At 42.8% G+C, this 26,327-nt stretch overlaps 2 protein-coding genes and 1 pseudogene across 3 annotated transcripts; all 3 read right to left on the bottom strand.

Moving 5' to 3' along the window:
- Positions 1-15: 15 nt before the first annotated feature.
- On the bottom strand, positions 16-11,930 carry pip5k1ab (phosphatidylinositol-4-phosphate 5-kinase, type I, alpha, b). Its single transcript, XM_030102946.1, has 16 exons — positions 11,824-11,930; positions 8,489-8,523; positions 7,706-7,798; positions 7,326-7,456; positions 7,106-7,223; positions 6,086-6,238; positions 5,665-5,964; positions 4,745-4,980; positions 4,554-4,637; positions 4,404-4,452; positions 4,085-4,169; positions 3,818-3,979; positions 3,565-3,697; positions 3,392-3,448; positions 3,205-3,304; positions 16-2,943 (listed from the first exon to the last, which is right to left on the bottom strand). The coding sequence occupies exons 1-16, from the start codon at positions 11,867-11,869 to the stop codon at positions 2,941-2,943; spliced, it is 1,785 nt and encodes a 594-aa protein (XP_029958806.1). The 5' UTR covers positions 11,870-11,930; the 3' UTR covers positions 16-2,940.
- A 566-nt stretch (positions 11,931-12,496) lies between these two features.
- ecm1b (extracellular matrix protein 1b) lies at positions 12,497-18,575 on the bottom strand. Of its 2 annotated transcripts, XM_030103651.1 has the most exons (11): positions 18,304-18,575; positions 17,468-17,527; positions 16,950-17,018; positions 16,805-16,861; positions 16,607-16,642; positions 16,223-16,503; positions 15,255-15,460; positions 13,968-14,256; positions 13,681-13,880; positions 13,409-13,496; positions 12,497-13,133 (listed from the first exon to the last, which is right to left on the bottom strand). In XM_030103651.1, exons 1-11 carry the CDS (start codon positions 18,368-18,370, stop codon positions 12,954-12,956), a joined length of 1,533 nt encoding a protein of 510 aa, XP_029959511.1. In that variant the 5' UTR covers positions 18,371-18,575; the 3' UTR covers positions 12,497-12,953. The 2 variants fall into 2 exon arrangements, with proteins under 2 accessions (XP_029959511.1, XP_029959512.1); XM_030103652.1 differs by lacking the exon at positions 17,468-17,527.
- Positions 18,576-23,445: 4,870 nt separating this feature from the next.
- On the bottom strand, positions 23,446-25,859 carry LOC115396437 (C-reactive protein-like; annotated as a pseudogene).
- Between the last annotated feature and the right edge of the window lie 468 nt (positions 25,860-26,327).

Here is a 26,327-nt window from a genome sequence, read left to right as displayed (position 1 = left end):
AAACATGACCAAAACCAAGATTTAGAAAATATGTTTAATCATTTAAAATCAGAGATGAAAACATCACCACCACATAACTGAAACATGGCAGGAGGGACAGGCAGCACATATTGCATGAAAAGGCATTTCCGTGACTCCTATGTACATATACACAGTTTATTTACACCGTAAAAATATAGGAATTGAAGCATATAGGACAACCAGCAATGTTGGCTCGCGAGCCGAGTGAAACATTCATGTAGAAAAAGCATGGGGGGGGGGGATTAACAACCCAGAATCATGGAGATAATATATCTATCATATCACAATCTAAACATGAAATATAAAAAGTGAAATTGTCAAATAGTCCCCCTTTATAGGCAACACATGCTATAAAGTCTCAGACATCCTTCTGTCAGTATACAGTTTACTTACAATCATCTAAGTACATAATACAACTTTCTCAACCTACAGCAATCATCCAAAGCAATAAATATACTTCTTAGAGTTGAAATGTGGCAGATCGCGGTTCATATTGTACGACTTCCATCTTCACTGTAGTGTCTACTGCAGAGGGCACCATAGCACCAGAGGATCATATTTTGTGACACAGCATGATCCAGAATCTACCCAGGACCACCTCATTAAATATCAAAATCCAGGAGTTACAAAATATATAGTCTGGATTTCTGATCAGGAGGAGATTGTTGGAGTGTTTTCTTTGGTGGCATTTTGACTCTCAAGCAACCAAATTGAAACTAATTTATTTGAAATGCTCAATATTTCAGCAAAATAGCAGAAACAATTACCCTCAAGTACAATGATGAACTACATAAAAAGGTGGTAAACAACAGATCCTGTGTGCTACCACGCATGAAGTAACTTGAATTTCACAGGAATGTGGAGCGCCATATTGAAATGTTTCAGGAAATAAAAGTAAACCAATTGATTGATGATGAAAATAAATAAATTGTTATTGGGCTGACTGGTTTTACACAGCTTATCAGACTTGAAACAATTCAGTTAAAAAAAAAAAAAAAAAAAAAAAAATCCAGTTCAATAATAAATCCTTTAAAAAAAGAAACACGCAGATCAACCCAGTGTTATTACCATACAGAACACATCAGTCCATGCAGGAGCCGCACCTCCAGGAGTGTCGCTTTCACGTTAACTCTGATTCCTGAGCATCCGCAGGAACCCGCCACCTGTCTACTCCGCTCTTCTCTTTGGCGCCACGACTTGTTTATAATACAAAAGTCCTTAATCCTCCTCTGTGCATTGATAAAGTACAGGTAGTTTTTTTTTTTATCTCCTTCCTTTCCTTCTGTACTCACATTTCCCCTCCCTGCTGCATAAACCCCATGTGCTTCACAACTCGGACAGCAATTCCTTACATGAAATGACAACTTGACCTCTGCTACAGACACGTGGTAGTGGTTCCATTTTCTGTATCAAAAATATCTATCAGAGGGGTAAAACTTTCTGCCATCCAGCTCAGTGGCTTGTTTAGTTGCCCTAAACAAGGAAATGAACAAAACCCTTTGTGAAAACAAAGAATGTATTTATGACCAACTGCGTTAAAGCCGAGTAAGACAAAAAAAAAGGCCGATACATGTGGTTAGTAACATTGGTCCAACAGTGAAAGGGAGGGGTAGGTGTCATTTCTGTAACCAGCAGAAATGAATTCTAAGAAACAGACATCCTTTACTGTCTGGCACCGCGAGAGTTAAAATGAGGAGCTCAGCAAAAAAGTAACCACGACGAGAGAAAAACACAAAAGCTTTCTAGTGTCTGCATTAAAATCTGAAATGGTTTTTAAACCAAGACAACTGTGTGGTTGGTCCAGACGTACAAATGGCAGTTTGATGAACTCAGCTGTAGTGATAAGGCAGGTCTCTACTAGTGAATGGAACGGTAACGTATAAAAATGTCCGTTAGGGATCGGGTACAAATATGTAAAGGCACAGACATGACAGACAGCGGGACTGTAACGTCAAATCATGACTACTCCATCGAATCAATACTATTCGTGTAACAGCGTTTACTGCTGCCAACAGCTCCTCGCACCGCCGTCCAGAACACATCGGAGGGGGGGGGGGATCTTCTCGGGGTTGCACAAATGTGGTCTGCCGTATCAATAAGACACATCGTATTTAATTAAAACACTAAAATGTACATTCAGCAGTGGGGGGGGGGGGTCTAAGTGGCACCACTGTGGCTTTCAGATTCATAACTTAAGAAAAAGAAAAAGAAACAGAACTACCGTACAGGTCTGGTTCTGGCTGTTCCTCAGCCGTTTCAAATCTATAGTGTAAATCCACAATCGGTGAGGAGAAATGCATACGTGATTGCAGAACTGACAGCAGCGAGTGTGGATTTCTGACGATGGCTCCGAGTGCGCCTGCTGACGAGGAGTGTCGAGGGGAAATGATGTGCGGTAACAGGAACACCGGAGTGCGAGCCGAGGAAACGCGAACCCACTTTACCAGTGTGAACACAGAAAATACACACTCCTCCTCTAATATAAGCTATGCTCTTCATGTGCTCAGAATTTTTTTCGTGTGTGTTTCCCTGCTTGGCAGTCACATCTCTTCATGCTGTGAAAAAATAAGCAGGATGACCGAGTCTTCAGGGACAGTTTGTCTTCACCGTCCACTGGTGGGACGAGCGAGAATTTTTTTTTACAATATACAACTCAACTCATTTTTGGAGCGCTGCGTCCTCAGAGCAGAGAGACGGGAGGGAAATATTTGTTTGGCCACGGCTAATAAAAGCTGGCGCTTGCTGCTCACCCTGTGGCCCCATCACGTATTGCAGAGGCGAGAAAACTGCAGAGGTGCATCGGAGGGTCTGCAGTGTAGGTCTGACCGTCACTCACTGAACTGTTACTGCTGCCCACATCACCACGTCCCAAAACGTCTCGTCTTCAGATGGCACCCAGTCTCTCTCGTTTTGTTTTTCTTACTGTGGAGGAAAAAGGAAAAAGGAAATCAATGATTTGGCTTGAGGTACAAACAGAATCCTGAGGATTCAAGGCCATTTTCTGTATTTGAGGTATGCTGTGGAGGGTATCCGCGGACAATGTTGATCATTGTGAAGGCCAACTGTTTTTTTATACAGTGTTGTCTCTTTGGTGGAGAAAACACAGCAGCAGTTCGATTGGGTGAGGAGCTTCTGATACATTGGAGATCCTCTTCAGCCACTGATGTCTAATTTCAAACTTACAAAGCAGATGTTTGTCTCCGGGATGATGTCAGAGAGAGAAATGGCGTCTTCGTTTCCAGACATATTGCCAGAATTATCGACGGCAGCTTCTCCCTCCAAGCTGACACAGGGAAATGACCATTAATGAGAAACACTGGCTAACAGCACAACCATGAATTACACAAAAATATATCACTGCCTTGTTTACCTGTGGGAAGCCCCCTGGTCATATGTTGCTGACTTATGCACCTCCACTCCTACCGAGCTGTAAACACACACACACACACACACACAGAAAAAAGAGTCAAAAGAACATAAGATATAACAGAGCGTGCAAAAATGCAACCGGTGCAGGAGAGCCAGAGGGGCTACAGGTGGTACCGCAGGGGAGGGGAAGCCGAGGCGACTCCTGTGCTGCCGAGTGACGAGGTGGACAGGTTGGCCTCGCAGTCGGCGGGGTTGTCTACCAGCGGGGGCGTCCGGGGAACCAGGTCTGGTCTGCCCAGCTGCACACCTGGCAAAGTTAACCACAGCAGAAAATCTTCAGTGTGAACGTGTGCAGTCCGAGTACAGACACAGCAGACTACAGATCTGCCGGGTGTGGTCGGGCTGCTTGTGACGCCTCGGTTCTTACCGCTGTCGGCCTCGGACTCTGTGCTTTTGAAATGGCTGTGGTACATTAATTTGGACTCGCCGGCTGTTGCCTGGGAAAGTGGAGTCGGAGCTCCGAGTGTGGGAGCCCTCCTCAGTCCCCCCTGGCCTCCTCCACGACTCTTCTTCGAAGGCGACGGTTTCACTGAAGAGACGACGCATACAGCGATCATCAAGACAGAGGTCAGGACGTTCACAGCCGGGGTACATTTAAAAAAAAACTAAAGGAAGTCGGTCAATGTGTGCTTACATGGAATTTTCTTGAACACTGTGCTGCACATGAACTGCTGGAAGCGGTCTGCGTAGAAGCCAGGTCTGTGAACTGAAACTGTGTCCTAAAATAGAGAAACAGCAACAGCACCATTACAACTTGGCAGCTCCAGGAGCCAATAAGAAAACACATCCAACAAATACAGTATGTTTTATCTGCTCTCCTTCATTTGCAAACAAACTACGTGATGAATTATTCCATTTCTCGATAGAATTTAACATAATTTGTCATGGTGATTAATACTCAGTATTAATGGCCTGTAATTGTGAATCTATGGAACATTCAGAATGATTCTTACCCCGTCATGGACCAAAGCCTTCCAGGAGTGCTCCAATTTCTTAATGAACCTAAATAATAAGCAAATGTATTTATTTCTTTTAGTACAACAAATAAATTTATATGATAAAATGTGCACAAGTAACTTAATTGACATTACTGCGACTCGTACCTGTAGGACTGGAGAATGTCAATAATACCGATGTAGATCAGGAGTCTCTCTCCTTTAGTATTTCGACCTGGAATACCGCCCATGCTGAAAGGTCAGAGATCCAACATATTGAGTCATTTAACTGTACTTTCACGGTGACAGCTACACAACACACCACAGAACAGCACAGGTACGCTGGAGGTCAAACTCACTGGTCCTCTGAATCCAGCGCCCCCTTCCCTCGGGCCTCCCCCTGAATGGACTCCATGGCGGTGCAGTACAGGCTTTTTTGGGCTTGTGGCCGGCGCTGGTCTGGGGTCACGGCGCCCTCTGACCCCGCGCTGTCCCCGGAATTGCCCAAACCGCGCTCCCGCTCCCGACTGGCCTGGTCCATGTTGTGAATGCCCATCAGCAGGCTGTAATCCATGATCTTAAAACTCTGCAACAGCTGTGTGAAACACGCAAATACAGATATACAGCCTTCACTTGAAAGCATTGCTGCCGTCGCCCGTGAATTGCACTGATGAATCGCCAGTCTCTTCCTATCATTTTATAAGGCATCATTTCTCTAAGTAAACAAAGTATTGCTTTTCAGTGTCATGCACTAGTGAGTCATTTCTCCAACAAGTGATGGTGGATGATCCCACAGCTGCCAGCTCTGGTGGGGGTGGGCAACATGAAACTAACAACACAGTCCAGCAACACGGACTGTCAGGAAACCGAATTACAGCAGCTTCTATAAGAAACAGATCTGATTAACAGCCAGCATTTAGTTCTCTGCAATGGCTATGGTGTATAGATCATTAAGAAGAATTTTGAAAATCAACGTTTTCACGAGATCGCTTAGAAAAAAACTGTCAGCAATAAAACTGAGCTGAATCATTTCTGGCAATGATCCAATGTGGCATTCACATTTCTAAATATACATTTTGTGGGGCAGTGATAAAGAGGTCAATGTTCAGGAAGACAAAACCCGTCTGTTTCTGATGCTTTTCATGTGGGCTATCGTGATGATGCATTGTGCTGTGTACTATTTGGGGCGAACTTGGGACTTTAGTTCATTTATTTAGAGCGTGACACTTCAATAGAAATCTGCAGTTCTATATAGAACAAAAGCTTCAGTGTGGCTCACCAAGCAGTCCCTCTGTATTGTCTTGCACAGGGCATTGTAGTTGTCGGCTTCGAGCAGCAGACCATCAGGCAGGTCCTGGATGAAGTCCAGGTCTTTGTAAGTGGGAACAGCCTTCTCTCTCTCCTTCGGGGAGGCTCGCCTCTTATAGGTGGAGCCCTTCAGGTCGTACTTGAGGTGCATGGGGATGATGCGAGGCAGGAGGTTGTTCATCACTACGATCCGGATGTTCTTGCCCCCTGCTTGAACGCAATAAAGTCCATAGAACTTGGGTAGCAAGGTGCGCTTGTTTTGGTTTATATTCTGAAAGGCAGAAGGAAAGACAAAACAAAACGATGATCTGATAAGCTGAATTAGAAAAACGTTTGCTTCAACCACATGCTGGTTGCTGCTCAGCACATTAAGAGACTCTCCTCAGACTCACCATGAAATATCCGGGCAGGAGTTTCTGAAGGAATTCTGCCTCCTTGTGTTGAACAGTCTTGATGATGAACTCATCGTCACTGGAGACGTAGAAGAGGGATCCACTGGCTCCGGGGTTTGAGAGCTCGATCAGTGGCTCGTTACAGAGAGAATACTTCAGAGAAGGACGACTCAGCATTAGCAGCTCATTCAAATACTTAATACCTCGGACTACAATTCTTATTGCTCTCTCAAAATGCAGAAAACCCCAAATCATGATGCAAGAAAAAAAGTACTTGGACTACAGCTTCACATTCAGACTCTGATGGCACTAATTCATACTCTCAGTGCCAAGGAATGTGGCAACGGAGCGAACAAAACATTTTAACAAATATTACAGAAGCTGTGTGCTCGAAAATCAGAGCTGGGAAATCAGTGGAATGACTGATAAAAGCTTTGCAGCCTTGTTCATCGCTGTTTTCTTCTCCAAAAGCTGCTGTTTTAGCACAATGGGCTAAAAGCCACTAAATATAAACATTTTGCGCATACAGAGGAAAAAAAAAAACGGGATGAATCATTTCCCTTTCTACGTCAGTTGATCATAATATGTGGTTTGTTTATCATCTAAGTCACAAGCATAAGCAAACACAATGTACTTATTATGACATGACACAAACAACCTTTAGAAACTACGTCTTCACTGAAAACAGCCATGAAACCTGCCGTGAGTTTGAGAAATGGAACTGAAGAATAACCTGCAGTGAACTGGGTTAACTACTGAATCCAATTCCTCCTTTTACTAACTGAAGGGCTCATTCACCCTTTTCCAGGAGCAACGTCAATAATAACTGCGCTCAACAAATACGTGTAGCATTTTGCACAGTAACAAGTTGAAGACCTTGTTCTTGTGAGTCGGATGCAGATCACATCGCATCTGATAAAAACGACATCTGAATGGGCTTATGTGGTTTTGCACTACACAGTGCGTTAACAGAAATCCAATGTGAAGGCAGATCTCATGAAAAAGTGTGTAAGTACGAACCAGGTAGTCGTCTGGCCGGATACCAAACAGTTCTCGGAAGTAACGAAAGGCAATCGGAGCGTAGGTTTTAAAGCGAAAGTCACTGTAGTGATGAGCTGGAGTCAAGTTACTGCCTTCACTGGAAAGACATGAGAGAGAGAGATATGGAAAGGGTAAGTTTGGGTAAATTCAGATAAAATTATGCATAATATCCTCTTTAAATGCAACATGTGGTGCAGACCTGGGAAAGAAGATACTCTCGACCACCACAAAGTCCTGCATGAGAACATCCCTCTCTGCCTTTTGACTTAAGCTGCCAACTGTGTGGGCGATACCCAACTGGATTGCACCCTTTAGGGCAGACGATGTGGTCTGGAGAGGTCAGGGAGAGAAAAAAAGCAAGTAAGCACGGGAACAAACAACATTTTACCCCTGTGACTTCTGCTGCTTCGCTCGCTATTCTTGGGCTCCTAGCAAGAGGAACTTCCAGACTAATTTTAGAATGTAAACACCAAACATTTGGGCCTGCACACATTACTTTTCCCACCTGGCAGCGCCGCTGCCGAGTGCTAAGAGTGTCAACAAACCACCGGGCTCCCCCGACCCCAGGCCTGCCCTAACCTTCTTGTAGGTGGTCTCTCCTGTGGTGGTCTCAACACCTCGGTGTCCGATGGTTTTCTTCATGCTTTGAGTTGTGCCTGAAGAGCCAGGCATCTGAGGAGTGATCGAGAAGAGGAAAGGGGGGGGGGGGGGGGGGGGGGGGGGGATCAAATTAAATCAAATACTGGAGAATATGCAAACGATGAAGAAAAGGGACAGACTGCACAGTGTGTTAGCTTTTGGCCTGACTGGATTTTTCCTCAACATCCTCACATGACTGCTGTATTCTGTCAACATGCAGAAATTAACAGAACTTCCAAGTTAATGAAACGCCAGCAAAGTCTCGGATGAGGGGGCAGGGGAAGGAATTGATGAGATGCGACGATGATCAGTGTCGCTATACATAAATACATTTCTTAGTATGGCGACGTTACGGACATCTTGTCACGATCCTATAGCTTTTCTAGTGTTGTTACAAATAGCAAAAAACCCTGCTGTTGTAATAAAATATTACCTTTTAAACATAGTTTACAGAGATAGCAAACAGGGCTTTAAAACACACAAAAACCGTGATTCGTATGTTTTTCCAGGTGCTCGTCCACCTGTTATCACCGGCATAACAACCTGTAGGCTCTCACCATTACAATAAACCTTTGTTTACATGTCTTGAGCTGCTGGTGCCAATACAAACACAGAAATGAACTCCGTAAACCTGCTCTGCTTCCCTCTTCAAGGCTGACTCCAACAACATTCACAGAACATAAGAATATGCAGTGTTTTTGAGGTTATTCTTCGTGTCCTTACCTCTGCAGGTGCCATTTTACGAATGCTGCTGGTGCCTAGGACAGAAAAACAAGTTTTATTTGAATCCTATGCAAGATAATTACTCAAAAATGAAAAAAATGTCTTTGCATGGAGTTTACAGCCACGAGCAGCTGGCTGTTCCTCTCTGAATCCATGCAGTCAGTGTGAAGTTAAGACTTAAAATAATGTTGGGGAGTTTGCATTAGAAAAAAAAAATGTTATTGACTATTTATGAAGCACACAGTTGAATAATTAGCGGGGATATTTCCAGCACAGGCTGATGACTATAAGACTAATGATGAGCCCAGACCTAAATGCAGCCACAGTTACCGGCTGCTGCAGCCGACACACCAGCTCCGCATGAACTGGAACTACTTCTCCCCTGAGCTGGTTGCTCCACATTAATCTGCTCCCTGAGGATGTGTGTCAACATCACCACCTCTTTTCATGTAAATCGGCACAATTTTAAGCTTTTCCTATCACAGCGCACTCTTTTGCGTTTCACCATAACGTTTTAAGACATTTTGCATAGAGATCAATCAGTACAGAAGTAGCTTGCACACACAAATGCTGGCACGGTGAAAGGATATTTAAATGTGTGCTACATAACCAAAGATAGGAACAGAAATTCAACCGCTGACATTTTGCAAGAAAGACACACAACTGACAAAAGAGAAAGAGTCAACGTGATTTTTAGGGCCTTACATAAACTTTGCTGTATGAAACTTGCTACCTCGCCCACTCTGCAATCACCTCTAGCCTGTAACCAATGGCAACCTCCACTCCAATGCCGCAGTACAACAGGTCAATATATACAAAAGGACTGAAGGGCTGAACAGATTATACACCTGAAGCAGCGATGCTACACGTACAATAAATGAATAAAAAAAATCCAGACTCAAACATATTCAGCAGACGTTCCAGTAGGAGGAATGTGGAAGGCAGAATAATGAGGCAGAATCGCTGAACGCCATGCATCACTCCTGCATTAACAGGACGCACTTCACTTCACTCCATCGGGGAAACAATGAGCACTACTCTGCCCACATTTCCTCTCATTATGTAAAACAACACACTATCATTACTGGTCATGCAGTTTCTGCTGACACACAACCACACACACAACATGCGAGTACCTCGCTGTAAAGCTCTCCTCCAGAACTGTGTCCTTATATCTGTGGAGCAGGACAAAGTCAGCCTAACTGGCTTAACCTAGTAACTGTGCGACACTGAACGTATCTGTCCCATGACTGTATATACAAGTAAAAGAACAGTGAGGAATTTCACCAGGAGCATTTTTCTGAGTCTAAAGCTTCTCAAATATGTATCATAGTTGCTGCTTTTTCGATCTCATATAGGCAGGAGATGAAAGGTATTTGTAAACCACAGAAGGGGCTGGTTGAGGAATCCCCCCTGTTCTTTCACTGTGGAAAATATTATTGTAAGCGGGTGTTGGAATCCACCGGCAACAAAAAGTATCATTGGTGCAATGCTAGTTGGAGGCTACTACTTTCACAGTAGAAGTATGGTGGATAGGCAGCAAAAGTCATAACTATCACACTTATGGTTGTCCACTAGTTTATATTTTCAACTGTAAATTATTTTTATAATATTGACATCCTATTCCATTTTAAAAATGTGTCTTGATGAAATTAAATAATAATTTTGTTCTTCACCTTTTCTGTATCTCCCAATCTGCTTTCTATCATAATATCCCAGACATATAAAGCTACATAAACTACTCTCATCAGGCTTTTAGGTTGAAGTTGGTGTCTAAGGTCTATGGGACATCATAGAACAGCACTTAAATATTCAACAAACTGACTGGTAATTTGAAAAACGAAATAAATGTGGTTGTTGTTTTATAAGTTGACAATCTGTTGCTAACACATTTTATGCAGGAGATATTGGGTAGTAATGAGACTAACCCAATTAGTTGACAATGACATTAGCCTGTCTGCTGCAGACTTTGCGACAATAGGCAAACCATCTGTTCCTCTCTGTATACTAAACAAGTCCCTGCAAGCCGGGTTCACATGTAGCCTGCAGCTTGATCAAGGCAATAATATGGGACATGCACACTCTTTTAAATGTCCATAAATATACTAGTTCTAGGCCTGATTCGAAAACAAGGCCAGTGAGGGTTAGTACAGAAACCACAGTATATTACTGTCACTCAAACGTCTGACTGGATGCAGTTTCTTATATCTCTGTCGTCTCTGGATGTCAGCCAAGGGGGAGCCACAAGAGGGCTTAAATACCACTATTTTTATTCACTGATTCAGACTGGATGGCTGCTGGGGGAAGAGCAATTCTACCGCCTGGGAGTTAATAGGTGACACACAACTAAATGGATTAAGGGGATGCATCATCCCAATCATCTGCTCCATCGTCAGAAAATGAGAAATCCCTGCAAGGACAGGGTGCTGCCATCCACCAGCCTGTATCTGTGTGGGAACCACAGTAAGACAAGCTTAGAAATGATTCACCGTGCAATAATCTGAAACTTGTGAACGAAGACTTATCAGCTGGGCAAGGACATCAGGGGTTTGAATGAAGTCTGGAATTTAACCAGATAAGCATGACAACCCCGAGGGTCTCTTTTAAAAAAATACAGCGAGATCGGTGATTTTTTTTTTTGTGACATTTTGCCACCTCGACTGCAAAAAGCCTGCACAGTAACTGATGGCGAGAATAGACGGAAAGTCATTAAGCTCTCTTGTCTTTCCCATAAATGTGTGGAGAAGCAGCCCGAGGAAGAGGAGGGGTGGAACGGGTGAGACAGGCAAGAGGAGGGGGGCTTCGGAGGATCTGTCGGTTTAATTTATATGGAGGTATATTTGAAACAGAGACCTTCAGATACATTTCATTCATTTGCTGCCCAAAAGGCCAACTTGTGTGAAGCTTTACCCTTCGAGCTGCCGACTCCAGCTGTTTCCATATCGCATAAAAACCGAGTAACGTTAACGGATCTACCGGCTTGATAACAAAACACATAGTTCAGCCAACGTGGTCACGAGAATTACACACATGTATATTATACAGAGACGAGATTGTGGTTGAATAAAGAATAGGCGCTCCTTCCGAACTTTTGTGCCTTTGGCCACGATCCCAGACAATAACGTAGATTAAGTAGACAGCCAAACCAGCGATCCATCGCCTGGCTCATTTGTTAGGTTGGACACTTCGATGCTAGCTGGCTAACGGGCTAACCGGGACGGGATAAAGCCACAGACACCGCACCGCGGCGCTCCCAGCGCCACCAAACGCTTCACCGAGCTCCTTAGGAGCTCGTTTTCAATGCGACAAAAGAGGAAGGTTAACGTGACGGATACCTGTCGGGGCTGTTGATCCCGAGTCAGCGATTCCAGCAGTCGCCATTACGATTTGACTGTGAACATCACAGACAGCGCCGATAGTTGAATCGTAAAGCTCGTGTCGCAGCGGCCGCAGCAGCACCACAGCTCCCCCTGTGGACGGAGCAGGAACTGCTTCAGAATGACCGGAGGACCACCTGCAGCAGCACCACACCGCCCCCTGTGGACTGAGCCGGAACTGCTTTAGCGTGACGAGTGGACCACATGCAGCAGCAGCACAGCGCCCTCCTGTGGATGCAGTAGGAACTGCCTCTGTTTTAGATAGTCCTCAGTGGATACAGCAGTGATCTAAACTAGTAGTCAAAGCAAGCAAGTCTGGGTTTCCTCCTTAATCTACAAATATAAATCTATATTAGACTGGAAACAACCCGAGCTTTTGTGTGTGTGTGTAATAAGCAATTTGATACAAGACACAAACCCACTTTACAGACATTTTACCACTGCTTCTTAAATAACATCAGATTTTTAATATTTGATATTATGCCTTTTATTGACGTTTATTTCATTACTCAGCAAAACAATTTTGATATTCCTTTATTTTTAACGGTGACGGTCAGGTTCACAACAGCACCCGTCTTCACTTGCTTTTGAAAACGTACAAACAGGATACAAGAAAGGCAGCAACTCAAGAGAACCTTTAAAAAATGATTTATTATAACTGTTGCAGATATGATCTTAACCACAAAACCACACAACGAGAAAAAAAGATCGTGAAGCTTTTTAAGAACCAGTAATATTCAAATATGGAAATATTCAAATATGCAAAGAGCAGCCTGTAAAAAGTAGTGGTACAGTGACAGATAATCTGTTTGCAAATCTGTGTCTGACTCCTCAGAAGGATATTTGTAAAATCATAAAGGACTACAATGCTCGTCAAGTGATTTCAGACAGAAGTAAATAACACTGGCAGTAGGTGAAGCTAGATTTTGGTCCGTATTTTGAACTCGTTTAAGGCACTAGGGTGGGATTTAAACTGCAATCATTGTTTCAGTTTAAAGAGTGAAAGTCATCTTCATCTCTGCTGCTTACAAAGCAATTCCCTGAATGAAGCGACGCCAGGAGGCTCTGCAGCAAACTCTCATCGCTTTTTAAGAGAGAGGACATCTCTTCCTCATCTTCTGACGTAAGACATCGGCAGCTTTGGTGACGGCGTCCTTGAGAATAGTGGAGATACAGTGTGGAGTTTCGTGTGAAGGCACTGCACAGCAGCGGCGGACAGCTGGCAGTGGTTTCTTCACTGAGCACAAGTTCTTGGAAGTGTCCACAACCTGATTTCATGGAGAGGAAGGAAAATAAAAAACATCAGATGATCTCAATTTTGTATTAATAGATAAACAATTAACATAACATCGCTTTCCTCTAATTTTACTCTTTTACCACATGTTTTTCCATATATATACTTAAATTTCTCTCTCAGTTAATTCAATTAGTTTATTATCACAGGCATCAATAATTTATTGTTTGAACAGTTCTGTATGTAAGATCTTTGATATATTTGCCTTTCCATGCTGATCATGTTTTTTGTTGAGTCTTCTTAACTCACCTTCTGCATGAAACATGTCGTCTTCTCTTCTTCAGGCAGAGGGCAGCATTTTTTCACAAACGTCTTGAGAGGAATCCCAACAGGAAATCTAAGGCCAGTCACAGAGTTATTAATATCCACTGCAATAATATCCTGACAGATTATGCGCATGTGGTTAAAAGAGTAGTGTTGCCCCATTTCAAGCAATTTCTCAATGTTGTAAGTTTGGCATTTATCAGTTTGCAACAGGGAATTTGCAAAAGGAACTGCAGACACAGTCGGCACAGTCTCACCTCTTCTTGATGATCTTGTGAGTCGTACATAACTTGGTAAGTGTGATCTCTTCGGCCACAGACGTCAGATTATAGAATGGGTCCTGAGAGATTGCCTGAAAACAGTTGTAGCGGTCCTGCCCTTTCTCATGGGAACAGCAGCTGAAATCAACCTGCTCGCCATTCTTAGACCTGCAAAACTTGTCCAGTTCTTCACGCCACTGAAATACAGAATACAGTTATTCACACAGAGTAATTAAAATTATTTGACCGAGCAAAATACCACACGTGCTGGTGTTTGGTTTTACCTTCTGGTCAGCACAGCTAAGCAAACCCTTCTTCTTTTTGCAGCACTTCTTGAATCCATTTTCCAGATGATTAATGGCTCTGGCCTGTCGAGCCACCAGTTCATAGCCTTCGGCAGGCAGGCACCTGATGTTGTAGAAAGGCCGAAGCTTCTGGCTGCGGCACATCGACTTCACGGTCTCTGCTGTGGGTCGTCCCAGAGGAAAGTTCATATCAACTTTCATGGAAGTGAGAGGTTTCTTCTGCTGCTTTGCTCTATTTGCTCTGGCTCTGTACTGAGTCACAGGCGTCCTGTAATGCACAAAGCACAAGGTCAGACTCAGATTATGTGTTTTGCAATTAGAAGTCTCTTAACATCCACCTACAAATCACCTCCAGTCACTCAGTTTCACTTTGGATGGACTGTCAAAGACATGTTACTGATTCCAGTATATATGAAGAGCGTTACAAGGAAGGAAAAGCAACGAATGGCTACAGCATCAAGTTTAAGAGCATAAGATGCAACTCTGACGCCACTGAATGCAGGAAATGGTTTCTGTGAATTGTCAGAAAATATTGCATTGTAAATAACATAAGATGGTAGTTTCAGCAACAGCTTCCAAATGCATTAAAATACTTTCTTATACTATTATAAATGGTGAAAAGCACATCTTGAGGTGATTTTAAATGACAAAAAACAACTTTTTCCTTTAATAGTGAGCTATCAGAAGCTGGTACATGTGTTAATGAGCAAAATGTGGTTTCCAGTGTAAGGTTCAGCATTCTCTCTTTGTCCCTTCAACTACATCACCATAGGTTCATGTGAAGCACACAAACGTTGAGAAAAATTGACCAACGCTAATGTCTTTTTCGTGAATATACACTGCTCAGCAGAATGAAGCATTTCAAGGCTTTGGCTACAAAGGGCGCATTGGTGAGTTGGATCAGTTCATTGTTGCATTGTGTCTTTTTGTGCGATATTATTTGAGCATAAGAAGAACAAAAGAAGGAGTCAGACATCAGACTTGAGATTTTTTTTTCAATAACATCCATCTTTGTAATGCAATATTGTTTAAATATTGATAATTTGAAATAATGAAGGCAACACTGTGGTTTGCTTCCTTGATTCACAGCAAAACATCCTTGATTCAGTTCATGGTTTTCTTAGTGGAGTTTGCATCTTCTCACTGTTTCAGCAAGGATTTTTCTCTGGGTGAACCACTTTTCTCAAAAAAGTCCAAAAACATGTGCACCAGGTGAAATACTGTCCCTAAATGGTTTATCCTCATTTTATTCATGCTACAGTGTACCTTTCACAGGTGCTGGGGTCAAAGGTGAAGTTGGCAGTGGAGGGAAGCGGCTGAACTGGCAGCAGCTCAGTGGCGTCATAGTTTGGTTTCGGAGCGTCGTTGTTGAAACAGCTCAATCTGTCTTGGCCACTCAGCCTACAGCAGTCATAAAGACGATCCTTCACCGATGAGTCCTCCTGACAGAACAAATCCACCGAGCGCTCCCACTGCAGTCAACACAGACAAAAACGCAGAAACACAGACAGTCGGTGTGTGTGGGTTAAAAACCTTGACAATGCTTGAGGCTATACGTCAGCTGAATAGACCCCCCGAAGTTAAACGCAGTAAAGACGCCCTCTCACCCAACACCATCAACAAAGAGGACTAAATGATTAAACATCTTTCCAACGCACAAAAACAGGACTGTTTTTGGCCCTCACACAGCTTCCCCGGCGGCTCCTGCCAAGGCCTGTCTGTTATGTCTAGCTGGGCTGCGTTTAACGGGCTTATCAACTGAAAAGCACCCGAGGCCTTTGACTTCGGTTCAAAAATGCAAGTACCATCAGCTCTGCGATGTGAGGAATGTTTCGTCTCCATTTATTTTCTGAGGATGATTCCAAAACACGCTAATCAAAAAAACAAAAAAAAAAACAAAAAACACACCGTGTTTGGTTTGCTGCACCAGCTCTCCTACGTTACAGCTAAGCCAATGATATGACGCCGATCACTGACTTTTTCATGATGACGGATTGAGCGGATCCCATAAATTATATGTTATTGTAGGTTTGAAGTCTCATTGGCTTCAAACCCAGTTTTTATCTCCGCAATTACTATTGTAGAGTTCTGAAAGCAAAATCTCCTCCAGTAATATGGAGATGATGAAAAGAAGAAGGAAAAGTGCAAGAGGACGGTGTCACACTGACACTGTACATCTGTGAAGGGCAGAACATTGCTGAATTGGTTAAAAAACAGATGTTGTGAAAACATACTGCCTGTGTGGCGCAACACAGTGTCACTTCCTTCTCCCACGTCTGGTTCCCTTTGCAGCAAGTACCGAACCAGGCCTCGGCCGTGTTGACGGCGCTCGCCCTTCGCCTCTGCTGGCCAAAGCCAGAATCGGGAAAGTAGGAATCTGGGTAGCGAGGGCGATGGTCGCCATGGAGACAAATGGCCTCGAGATTTTCGGACGTTGGCCTGCCAAGGGGGAACTGGACGGGATACTCCAGGATGGGCGGGCCCCCGAAAGACCGAGGGCTAAAACCGGGCCGACCTTTGAGAGAATGACACAAATGACCATGTGAATTTAAACATTTACAGGAAAATATAAAGAGAGAGTTCATTTCAGAGAAAAACTGTGGAAAGCAGGTACATACGTCCCCTTGGTGTTAAAGCTCCTGGTCTGAAACCCCCTAACAAAAGAAAATAATCAAATCAATATGCGCACATCCCATTTGTGCACATCAATCCAAACAACCCTTAACAACAAAATATATTCCGTCTGAAATAACTGCGAGATCAATAAAGATGATATATACCCTGCAGTGAAATGAACTGATCAGTAGAATCTTTACCTCTTTCTCTTGTACCGTGTCCTGGTGGAGGCACCATTACCTGCTCCACAGGAAAGTCTGCAATAAACAGAAAACAACAAAAACAAAATGTCAGGGTTCCATTCTCTGCTGTTCTTCCTAAGTGGAGTTCTTAACAGTATCCTACCTGTAAGATCCAAGAGCTCTGTCAGGTCTGCTTCTCTTTGGAGCATGAATGAATCCGGGTGTTGCATCTCTGAATAACACATGAATCGACTTGTATGTTAATGAAACACACAGAGAGAAAAACATACATCCACGCCGTACTCAGATTTTTTTTTACTCAATTCTGACCTACATAACTAAAGTCGTGAGTCATGAGCGCAACGTTCCGTGAAGTGAAGCAATAAATCTTGACCTGACCTTGTGCTCTGCTTCTCCTCACAGGCTACACTTCGTCTCCTCCAGCCACAGAGGCCATTATCATGCTGCTGTCGAAGATTAAACTAAACTTCTTGAGCGTAATTGATGGAGCATTCCTTTGACTTCAAGTTCAATTTCAAGTCCCAACCCAGCGGTGGCCTCCCAGTTTAGAGGGAGCTGGCCAGATGCCACAGGGAGCATGTGAGATTCTAATTACTGGTAGGCCCTATAGAAAAGTGCACAAGAATGCACACACACACACACACACACACACACACACACCTTGCATGATTTTGCCAATGTCATCATAGGTGTGTGCACGCTGCTCTGAGCCCAGCTCATCTGGAAAGTTGCACACAAAAACAGAGGGAGAAAAGAGAGAGAGAGAGAGAGAGAGAGAGAGAGAGAGAGAGAGAGAGAGAGAGAGAGAGAGAGAGAGAGAGAGAGAGAGAGAGAGAAAGAGAGACCACCACAGTTATGTAACTCAATAGTTTTTGTTTGGTAATCATGCTGATGCTCTGAAACAGTTACGCAGAATTCTCACACAAGAACCTGCAATTATAACATAATGTTATATAATCCCTAGAAGAAATTGATTAGAGTTAATAAAGACCAAATCATCTCTGAGAATGACTGTCTGTTCATTGGACATGACTAGAAAATATTATTGTCCAGGTGCATCACAGAAAAAACAGCTTATAGTAACAATTTTTTTTTCAATTATTAATAAACAAAAAGTTTTAATTGGTACAATTATGGCCTCCAGTTCTTATGAAACATTGTGAAAAGATGCACTTTAGATTTTCATAAGGAATTAAACAAAAAGACACTGCACAGATTTTAGTTTCTAATCTAACCTTTGTATTATTATATATTTAGATTTACTTATTTATTTAGCCATTAAGTGTGGCGCACCAAAGTCCAAACAAATAACGGGAACTTGGCAGCAAAACACATCCCGCTGGAGACACGCTTGACATCTAATTTGTTAAAACAAGAGAAAAGTAAACGCAGCAGCAGCAGCAGCAGCTGAGGGAACCGAACATGGAGGCGCGGCTCAACAACAAAGTTGGGCTCAATCCCAAAACAAAAACCAAAGCGTGTGGACTTGGACGCACCTTGAGCAGAGCTCAGTGAGACCAGCAGCAGAGTCGTGGGACAGAACAGCAGCCAAGCGGAGCCCATCGTGACGCCGATCCTGTCCGGTTGGTTCTGATCCGAGCGGCCGGTGCGGCGGAGGGGGGGGGAAGCGGAGGGGCAGAGGCCGCCCACAACAGCGCGCTCAGCGGGCAGCGGCGCTCCGACGCACCGCTAATTGGTCCAGCAGGAGCCGCGGAGCTGTCCGTCTGACGGAGAGAGAGCCACAGACAGCCGGCGCAACCGGACAAACACTTTTTATGGCTGCGGCGGGGCTTCGGGGAAGATACGGAGGGAGGGAGGAGAGGGAGGTTTTTCTCCATGACTCATCAGGGATCCGTTATAATCCTGAATGCTGGTAAATTCTGAGCTGGACCTGATCCGGAGAACAAGCACCGACATGAAGCTTGTTTGTCAGCTTCAAGCATCTGTCTTGTCAATCTTAAACTTTGACATTTAGGCTTTGGCTGCCTTGACGATCACTTCATTGGCTGATGAGCATCAGTCAGTTAAGGTTACATGAAATAGGCCTGGAAACTTCAAGCAGGGTTTAAGAAGTTCTGACAGTTTGTTTTAAAGGTTTAATAGTTTTCTTGTTGTAGTCTACTCAATAAAATACAGCAACCCATAGCTATTTCTCACAATACATATATTTCAATAATAATTTTGAAAATAAACAGCTTATACATGTCCTGTCATTAAAATGTTTTTAATGTAAAACCAATGTTTTAACCCACAGACATAATTCTCCAGAATCAGCGCAGAATGATTCTGACAAAACACTGGCTCTTTAAATCAATGGAATGATGATCTGAAGACTGCAAGACAGAGCAGCAACACAACAGTTCAAGTACAAACATGTAGAAATAAACAGACATCTGCTATAAAGGTTTAAGTTCATTTGAGGATTGCCAGTAGGAGCAGGTTAATTTGGTTAAATCTAAAGCAAGAAGTCTCCACATGAAGCAGGACAGATAGAGACAAGAGTTTCCCAGTTGTTGTACCATGGGATAAAAATCCACAGGACAATAATCTATTACAAACACACCTAAAGCACCTTTCAGACATGTGTTTTCTGGGTTGTGGCAGCAGGAGTACAAATGAAAAATGAACACATGGGCACAGGGAGACCACACTTTGCAATACACCGGTATTTGAATATGTAAATGATGGATAGATGTGATCGAACTCTGCATGACCTCTGCCACAGTGGTCCAGTTTACATGGGTGTTTTTTCAATCAGTGTGAAAGTATCACAGTGTGTGACCATTGTGATACTTTCTGGTATTTCCACAAGGCTCAAAAGACAGATGTTTCAAAGCTTCATGTTTGGATATATCGTATTGTTATTTGGGATCCTATAATTAATGCAACTTGTCGCTCCTTTTCTGAAAAGAAAGGGTTTTTTTTCAAAGTACATCCTGTTTATCTTAGAGGATTTCTGCTAAAGATGAGTAATTTCCAGGTCCATGTTGAAATTCCTCCGTTGACGTCACCAGTAAATCACTAATGTTGTCTTTTCCGACTTTATACAGTCCATCTGGCTGAATTTTACTCTACCTGAAGAGAAAACAGGTCTGTTTCTGACTCAGTTTGGTGTATGTGGAATAATTTTGTACAACAACATGCACATATGTGTATCACACAGGCAGAGATTGTAGGCATGCATATAAATTTTGTCCATGCTTCCCACGAAGCATGAACGAGTTATTGTTTGTTTTTGTAAAAAAAGATATCAAAGACCTTAAATTCCTTGTTATCTCTCACCGAGTTGGAGTCCAGGGTTATTAGAAATTATTATTATTAGGTTTAGGTTATTAGGTTGTTATGAGAAACCAATCATGACCTCTAGACGCTCCCTCCCACCAAAACACCAACCTGGCAAAAAATAAAATAAAACAAAACTCCCTTTTTGCAGTGAAAGTTGCTGTTTTATGTCTCGACCGGCTGCTATTTGTGTGCTACAGTTTATATTGGGAATGGTGTTGCTGCCTTTTAAAAATTCCTCAGATGGCACAAAAACTTGAAAAATACCAGTTTCCCCGAGACTCAACAGTTTCTGAGTAACATCATATCATACGTATGGGTACACAAGGGTTCAACAACAGAGCAATCCAATTGTTTCTATCAGTGTCAAAAATACAATGTCAGTGTCCAAAAACAAGGGAAGAGATCAGATTTGATTTCAATACGTTTATCTTATTTTTTAAGTAAAACTCCCTTTTTTTTTGTTCACAGATCCACAATGTAAAGTGTAATAAAGTTAGGAGACGGAAAAACAGACACCCCTATTTTTTATTTTGTTTTCAGTTATTTTCTATGCACAATAATCTCAGTGAACACAGTGCTATTCCACATCCAGCCGCAAGGAGGCGCTTGGCGCTGGTGGTATGGAGTAGAGCTCCACGTGCGTGTACTCTCTATTCTCCACCACAGCACGTTGAGACGATCGTCTACACTGCTGCCTCCTGATCATATTGTCAGAGGGGCAACAACAACCTTAATAATACTGCTGTATAAACATTTGAAGGTCAACAGATAAAAAACAGCTTCCTGTTTTGGATTCATGCTCTGTGACAAAAAAGTCTTCCGCTTATGAAAAGTGAAATATCTTTATGGAAGTAATATTTGTAAAAAAAAAAAAAAAAAAAAAAAAAAAAAAAGTAGTTGATGGTGAAAGGTCGCTTGCATAATAATAATAAAAAAAACATGGCAAAACCCTTGTCTGCTGTGCCTCCAGATTTTAAAGGTGCATTAAGGAGTTTTACAACCTTAAAAATACTTATTTTCCACCATAAATATGTTACACATTTTTAATGATGTGCACAATGTGCCTTGACATATTCATTACAAGTACCTCTAACAGTGCTAAATTGTCACTTGAAAGTTGCAGTGCCGGGCCGGCACCAGCATTTTTTGGGGGAGAATTTGAAAGGAATGACGTAATGTGCGCTCCCACTGACCTGATTTCCTTAAAGGTGCTGTAGGCAGGATTCCGCATCTCCGCCATCTTGCTTAGGGTTACCTAAGCAAGATGGCGATTTGACCCATCTAAGATGGCGATTTGAAACCCAGCACAGCCAATCCTGTCCTGTTTTCTCTGACATCACGCCCTCACGCAAGTTAAGCCCCTCCCACAAGAACGTGCGACGAACACCCCTCGACCAATCACGGTTAGAGCCTCAGGGGCTCTTCTGATTGGTCAAAGATACCTGGAGCTGTCGAGATTCCTTTTCAGCTCAGAACAGAGACAGATGGAAACGCTGCGCCCTCGCGGTAGTGCAATTATGCTACACTCCTATAGGATTATCAATGGATACTCTAACATTTAATCCAAAGAAAACACAGAAAAGTTAGCATTGACTAGCAAAATCCTGCCTACAGCACCTTTAAGTTTCGCTTTGTCCGCCATTACTCTGCCAGATGCTTAGTGAGCAACAACTGAGCAGGATCTTCCAGAAAGTAAGAAAAGACTGGCTTCTAGCACTGCCACAACTCCAGCACAGACTCCACCAGGTAAAAGAAACCTAAGGCCCAATCCCAATTCTCTGCTTAATCCTCACTCCTCAACCTTGATCCTCAATCTCAAAATAAGTGCCTCCTAAAAACAAGTGTTAAGGAATGTAATGTCACTTGGAAATGGGACAACCCTTAAAGACAGTTACGTCCTTGGACCACAGGGGGCAGCACTGCGCAAGAGGGTAGAAGAAAGCTGGAAGTGCAGTGTTTCCTGCAGGAAAAAACTTTGGCCAGGGGGGAGCGCGCGGCGGGGAGTTTTTGGACCGTCGGGAGGGTGCTAGCGGCTAGCGCGACGCTTTTTTGGACCATCCCAAGGAAAAAGAGAGCGCACACGCGTGGACCGCTGGGGTTTTTTTTGTTTTTTTCCCTCTCCGTTGTCAAGGCGCTGCAGAATTTAGCACGGTAGCGGTGGTGGTGGTGGTGGTGGTGGTGGGGGGGGGCTGGCAGCAGTAATAATTTTGGTCAATGATCAATAACAACGCCCTTTATAACTGTAAGTAATGCGCCCTGCATTAGAAATGTTGAACATTTTGCATGTGTGACCTTGTTAATAAATGCATTCAAATGAATTATCTCGATTTCTTTATAATAGCCTTTGCAAATATTATTTGTGATAGAAAGTTAATACAATTACTCCCAAAGTAATATACACCATTTTTTATTAATAAAATAACAGCAAAACGAACTATTTAACAAGCATTCTGGATTCTCCTTAACTCCAAGGTAGGTCTGGTAGAATCTCAAAATTAAGGGAGATAACGTCCCTTAGTCTCGCTCCTTTCCTCAACTTGTTAAGGAATGGGACAGCACTTAACTTCACGGGAGCGCGCATTTTGAGGAATGAGGAGTAAGATTGAGGATTAAGCAGAGAATTGGGATTCGCCCTAAATCTTACTTGAGCGCTACTAAACGAGCGAGGAAGGAGTTCCCCTCTTCCGTGCACGGGAGCCACAGGCACGAGTTTTTCACTAAGCTGCATTACACCCAAGGCCTGTTTCGCATAAAACGTGCAAACTCCTCAATGCACCTTTAATCAACATTTTAATACATTTGCTTAACAGCTGATTTTCATTTTCAAAGTGTGTTACAATATCAATATAAAGAACAAAAATGGTTGTAGTGTTATGAAAGACTACATTATGCAGTTCTAGAGCAAACAATTTGGCTGTGGGTCAGTGGGGAGGGCGGTCGTCTCACAATTGGGATCTTGTTCGTTCGATTCCTGTCTCCCCCCTGTCTGCATGTCGAAGTGTCCTTGGGCAAGACACTGAACCTTAAATTGTCCTCAGTGGACGGACTGAGCGCCTTGCATGGCAGCCGCCCCCACTGGTGTGTGAATGTGTGTGTGAATGGGTGAATGTGATAATGCAGTGTAAAGCGCTTTGGGCTCTGTCAGTGCAGGGTAAATATAAGTATAGCCTATAAGTGTAGTCCATAAATGCACAAAGATTCTCAAAATTATTAAAATAACGAAATATTAAAATATTATCAAATAAGCAGGAAATGAATATAATTTGCCGACATTAACAATTTCTCCTCAGTAGAAACCCAAAACACCTGAAACAAGTAAGGCTTTCCCAGACACTGACACGTGTGTCACAGTTTCAGTGACAGACGATGGATTTCGGTTCCACCAGCACTTTGTCTGTGATCTCGAACTCCAGCGCCTTCCAGTTCAGCACGTTCCCTGGAGTGAAGTTGAGCTCGTCGACGTAGCTCTGAATCTCACAGGAGGAGAGGACGTAGTCCCACATGTGGACGTCCGACATCATCCCGACGAAAGCCTGGTTGATGTCTAATCCTCCACTGTGAGCATCCTGCTCCTGTGGGGGAACAGAGCGACAGAGAAAAAAATCATATCTACATTCACCTTTAAACTTTTTCACCTTAGAAATAACCAATCTAAATTGTGTGCATTCAGAAACCAGTGATGGACAATTGATCACGATGTTAAGTAATAAAACCATACCTGTCCAAGAATGATCATCAGGGTTCCAGCAGTGTTTCCCCTAGGTTGAGAATTTACTTGTGGTGGTGGGCCGGGCGGTGTAGGAGGACGTTGTGGTCTTTGATAAGTGCATTCACAATAACCTAGTCAAACTGGTTTATGAACCATGTGTTATTTATTCTAGATACATCTTAAGCCTGCTTTAACATAAACAGAACCAAAAAGAAAAGCGAAATAAAAAAAATGAAGGAAAAATAGCCATTTAAAGCCACTTGTAAAGCTAGTTGCAAAGCTGACAGGTTGTGTCAGAGCAGTGTATTTTTCTTGGTTTAGTAAAAAAGATCTCCAATGCCTTTCGGTACGGAAAGGATCGGTGGTCAGGTCCATTCATGCTGATGCGCATGCATGCAGCAAGATGCTCCCCTTGCAGCCTGATCCTCAGTTCAGTTTTGATCTAAAAGAGAAAAAAAACTTGCATAACCATAATGCAAAAGAGCACAAGAAAATTAACTGAAATTATTCACATTGTGCTCTTATGCATTATAGTTTAAATCACTTACTAGAGCTGGGCGAAATCAATATCACGATAATATTAAGCAGTTCACCTCGATAACGATAAATGGACGATAATTATCTACTTGGGGGGGCATTTAATCACAGCTTTTTATTGTACTGGATTAAATTTATGACAGTTTACTGTGGGCTCAGGTTGTGCAAACATTATTATTTTATTTCTCATTAAATGGGGTCAATTTTCTTGAAATGCTATTACATTTATCAAGATTAGGGTACAAAACATATCTATGTATCCTAACTTTCACAGCAACAGACGTCCAAATCCGACAGAACTCTGCTGGTAATGTAAATGTCTTCTCTGGGGGCTTTAGGGAAAATCCGATGACTGGAAGACTATAGAAAATGATTCATGTTCCGAGGTTCCAGATGTTTCCAGTGTGATGTGGTGTTTTGAGCAGCTGAGAATGGAACACAATTGGACGTCTACCTGTCCCTGAATTACAAATGAGCCCAACTTATTTGTTTACAATCTCCTTCTCAGTTTCCTGTCCACACAGCATCGCTTCAGGAAATATCTACATCCACGCAACATAACAAGGATTCAAAACGATGTAGTTCACCCGCCAGGCCTTCAGATGGCGCTGTCACTCTGACACAGCAACTCCAAAATAGAGAAGAAGACACGGAGCAGGACTCGGAGCTGCACATGCAGCGTGATATAAACAGACATAACACCAGAACATACAGCCTGCTCAATAAAACAGCATGAGGAGCTTCTGCAGGAAAAATCAGCCAATCGAGCTGATTATAAGTTTTACTGTCCGGGACGGTCGACCAGCATTAATCTGCAGCCTGCAGGCTGTTAGCCTGTAGCCGGTAGCGGCTAAACTAGCATGCTTCCATGCTATGTGTCCAGAGATCAGAGTACACTGGGGTGCGCGAGCCTGACACCCAGTGTGAGAGACAGACCGCGCGTTTTTTTTTTGTTTTCATTCATCTTCTTGGGCGGGTGTCAATCTACTTGGGCGGCCCGCCCAAGTAAAGTGTATGTAGGGGAAACTCTGGTTCCAGTAATAGCTGATGTGACAGGGAGAAATCTGCGAACTGTCGGCCTTCCATTAAACCACAACTGCACCAGTCCGGTTGCCGAGTCCCAGGTGGTGCAGATGGAATGCCACATGTTGGGTTTGTAGTCCAGTCCCCTGAACTCTGACTTTTGATTCATGACGTGAACCTCCATCTCCTCATCGCTTTCATCCCACAATATGAGGAAAGTGTTGAACGACCCACTGGTGGACATTGAGAACAGGCTGTGGACTCTTCCAATGTCTGTAAACGATCTGCAGATACGACACACTGGCTTGTTATGAGGTTGGTAACAGTCAGAGAGGATGTGTGTTCATCAGGTTTTACTTTAAATTACTATCTGTGGCAGAGAGTCACAGCTCTGAATTCTTGTTTGGTTGTTATCAGTGTGACATGAGCTCGGTTGTTCTGCACCGGGAACGTGAACATTTTCTCAGAGAGATCTGGAAAATAATTAGAAGTGTTCATTTAAATAATTTAATTGTGTGAATGCTGAAGGCATTCACACCTTTACATTCCAATTCTTTAATATTATTGTGTGAATGCTGAAGGCATTCACACCTTTACATTCCAAAACTTTATTATTCTTCTGTATTCTTCCCCTGTTTTTTGGCACGCTTCTCCTCCTACAAATTTTGTCCGATTTGAACCATTCATATATCAAATTGTGCAGATTTTTAAGGACATTCCGGCTATGTTCTAACTTTTTTATATCTTTTAAACTTTTTGAAATATTTCAACTTTTGTGCAACTTTTTGCCCCATGTTAACGGATGGAGATTTTTTCAAACTTTGGAACCTTATAACTTCTTCAAATTTTAACCGATTTTAACCATTCAACTTTTAAAATATTCAACTTTTTAAACTTTTTCTTCAACCTTTTTAAACTTTTTCAACTTTGTTCAACTTTTTGAAATATTTCAACTTTTTAAAATTA

The sequence above is a fragment of the Salarias fasciatus genome, chromosome 11 (genome assembly GCF_902148845.1).
Source record: "Salarias fasciatus chromosome 11, fSalaFa1.1, whole genome shotgun sequence".
Classification (NCBI taxonomy): Eukaryota; Metazoa; Chordata; class Actinopteri; order Blenniiformes; family Blenniidae; genus Salarias; species Salarias fasciatus.
The sequence above is the reverse complement of the archived record's forward strand: the minus strand, read 5'-3'. Positions and strand labels throughout refer to the sequence as shown.

Bases quoted from the DNA above. Each gene is read 5' to 3' on its own strand.
- pip5k1ab (XM_030102946.1), bottom strand. From the start codon at position 11,869: ATGGCGACTGCTGGAATCGCTGACTCGGGATCAACAGCCCCGACAG. The intron at 7,457-7,705 runs GTTAGGGCAGGC...TGACCTCTCCAG, and splicing joins GAGAGACCACCTACAAGAAG to ACCACATCGTCTGCCCTAAA. The intron at 7,224-7,325 runs GTCTGCACCACA...ATGTCTTTCCAG, and splicing joins GAGAGTATCTTCTTTCCCAG to TGAAGGCAGTAACTTGACTC.
- ecm1b (XM_030103651.1), bottom strand. From the start codon at position 18,370: ATGGGCTCCGCTTGGCTGCTGTTCTGTCCCACGACTCTGCTGCTGGTC. The intron at 16,643-16,804 runs GTAAAGATTCTA...TTCTTTTGTTAG, and splicing joins ACACGGTACAAGAGAAAGAG to GGGGTTTCAGACCAGGAGCT. The intron at 15,461-16,222 runs GTATGTTTTCAC...TGTTGACTGCAG, and splicing joins TGTGTTGCGCCACACAGGCA to TGGGAGCGCTCGGTGGATTT.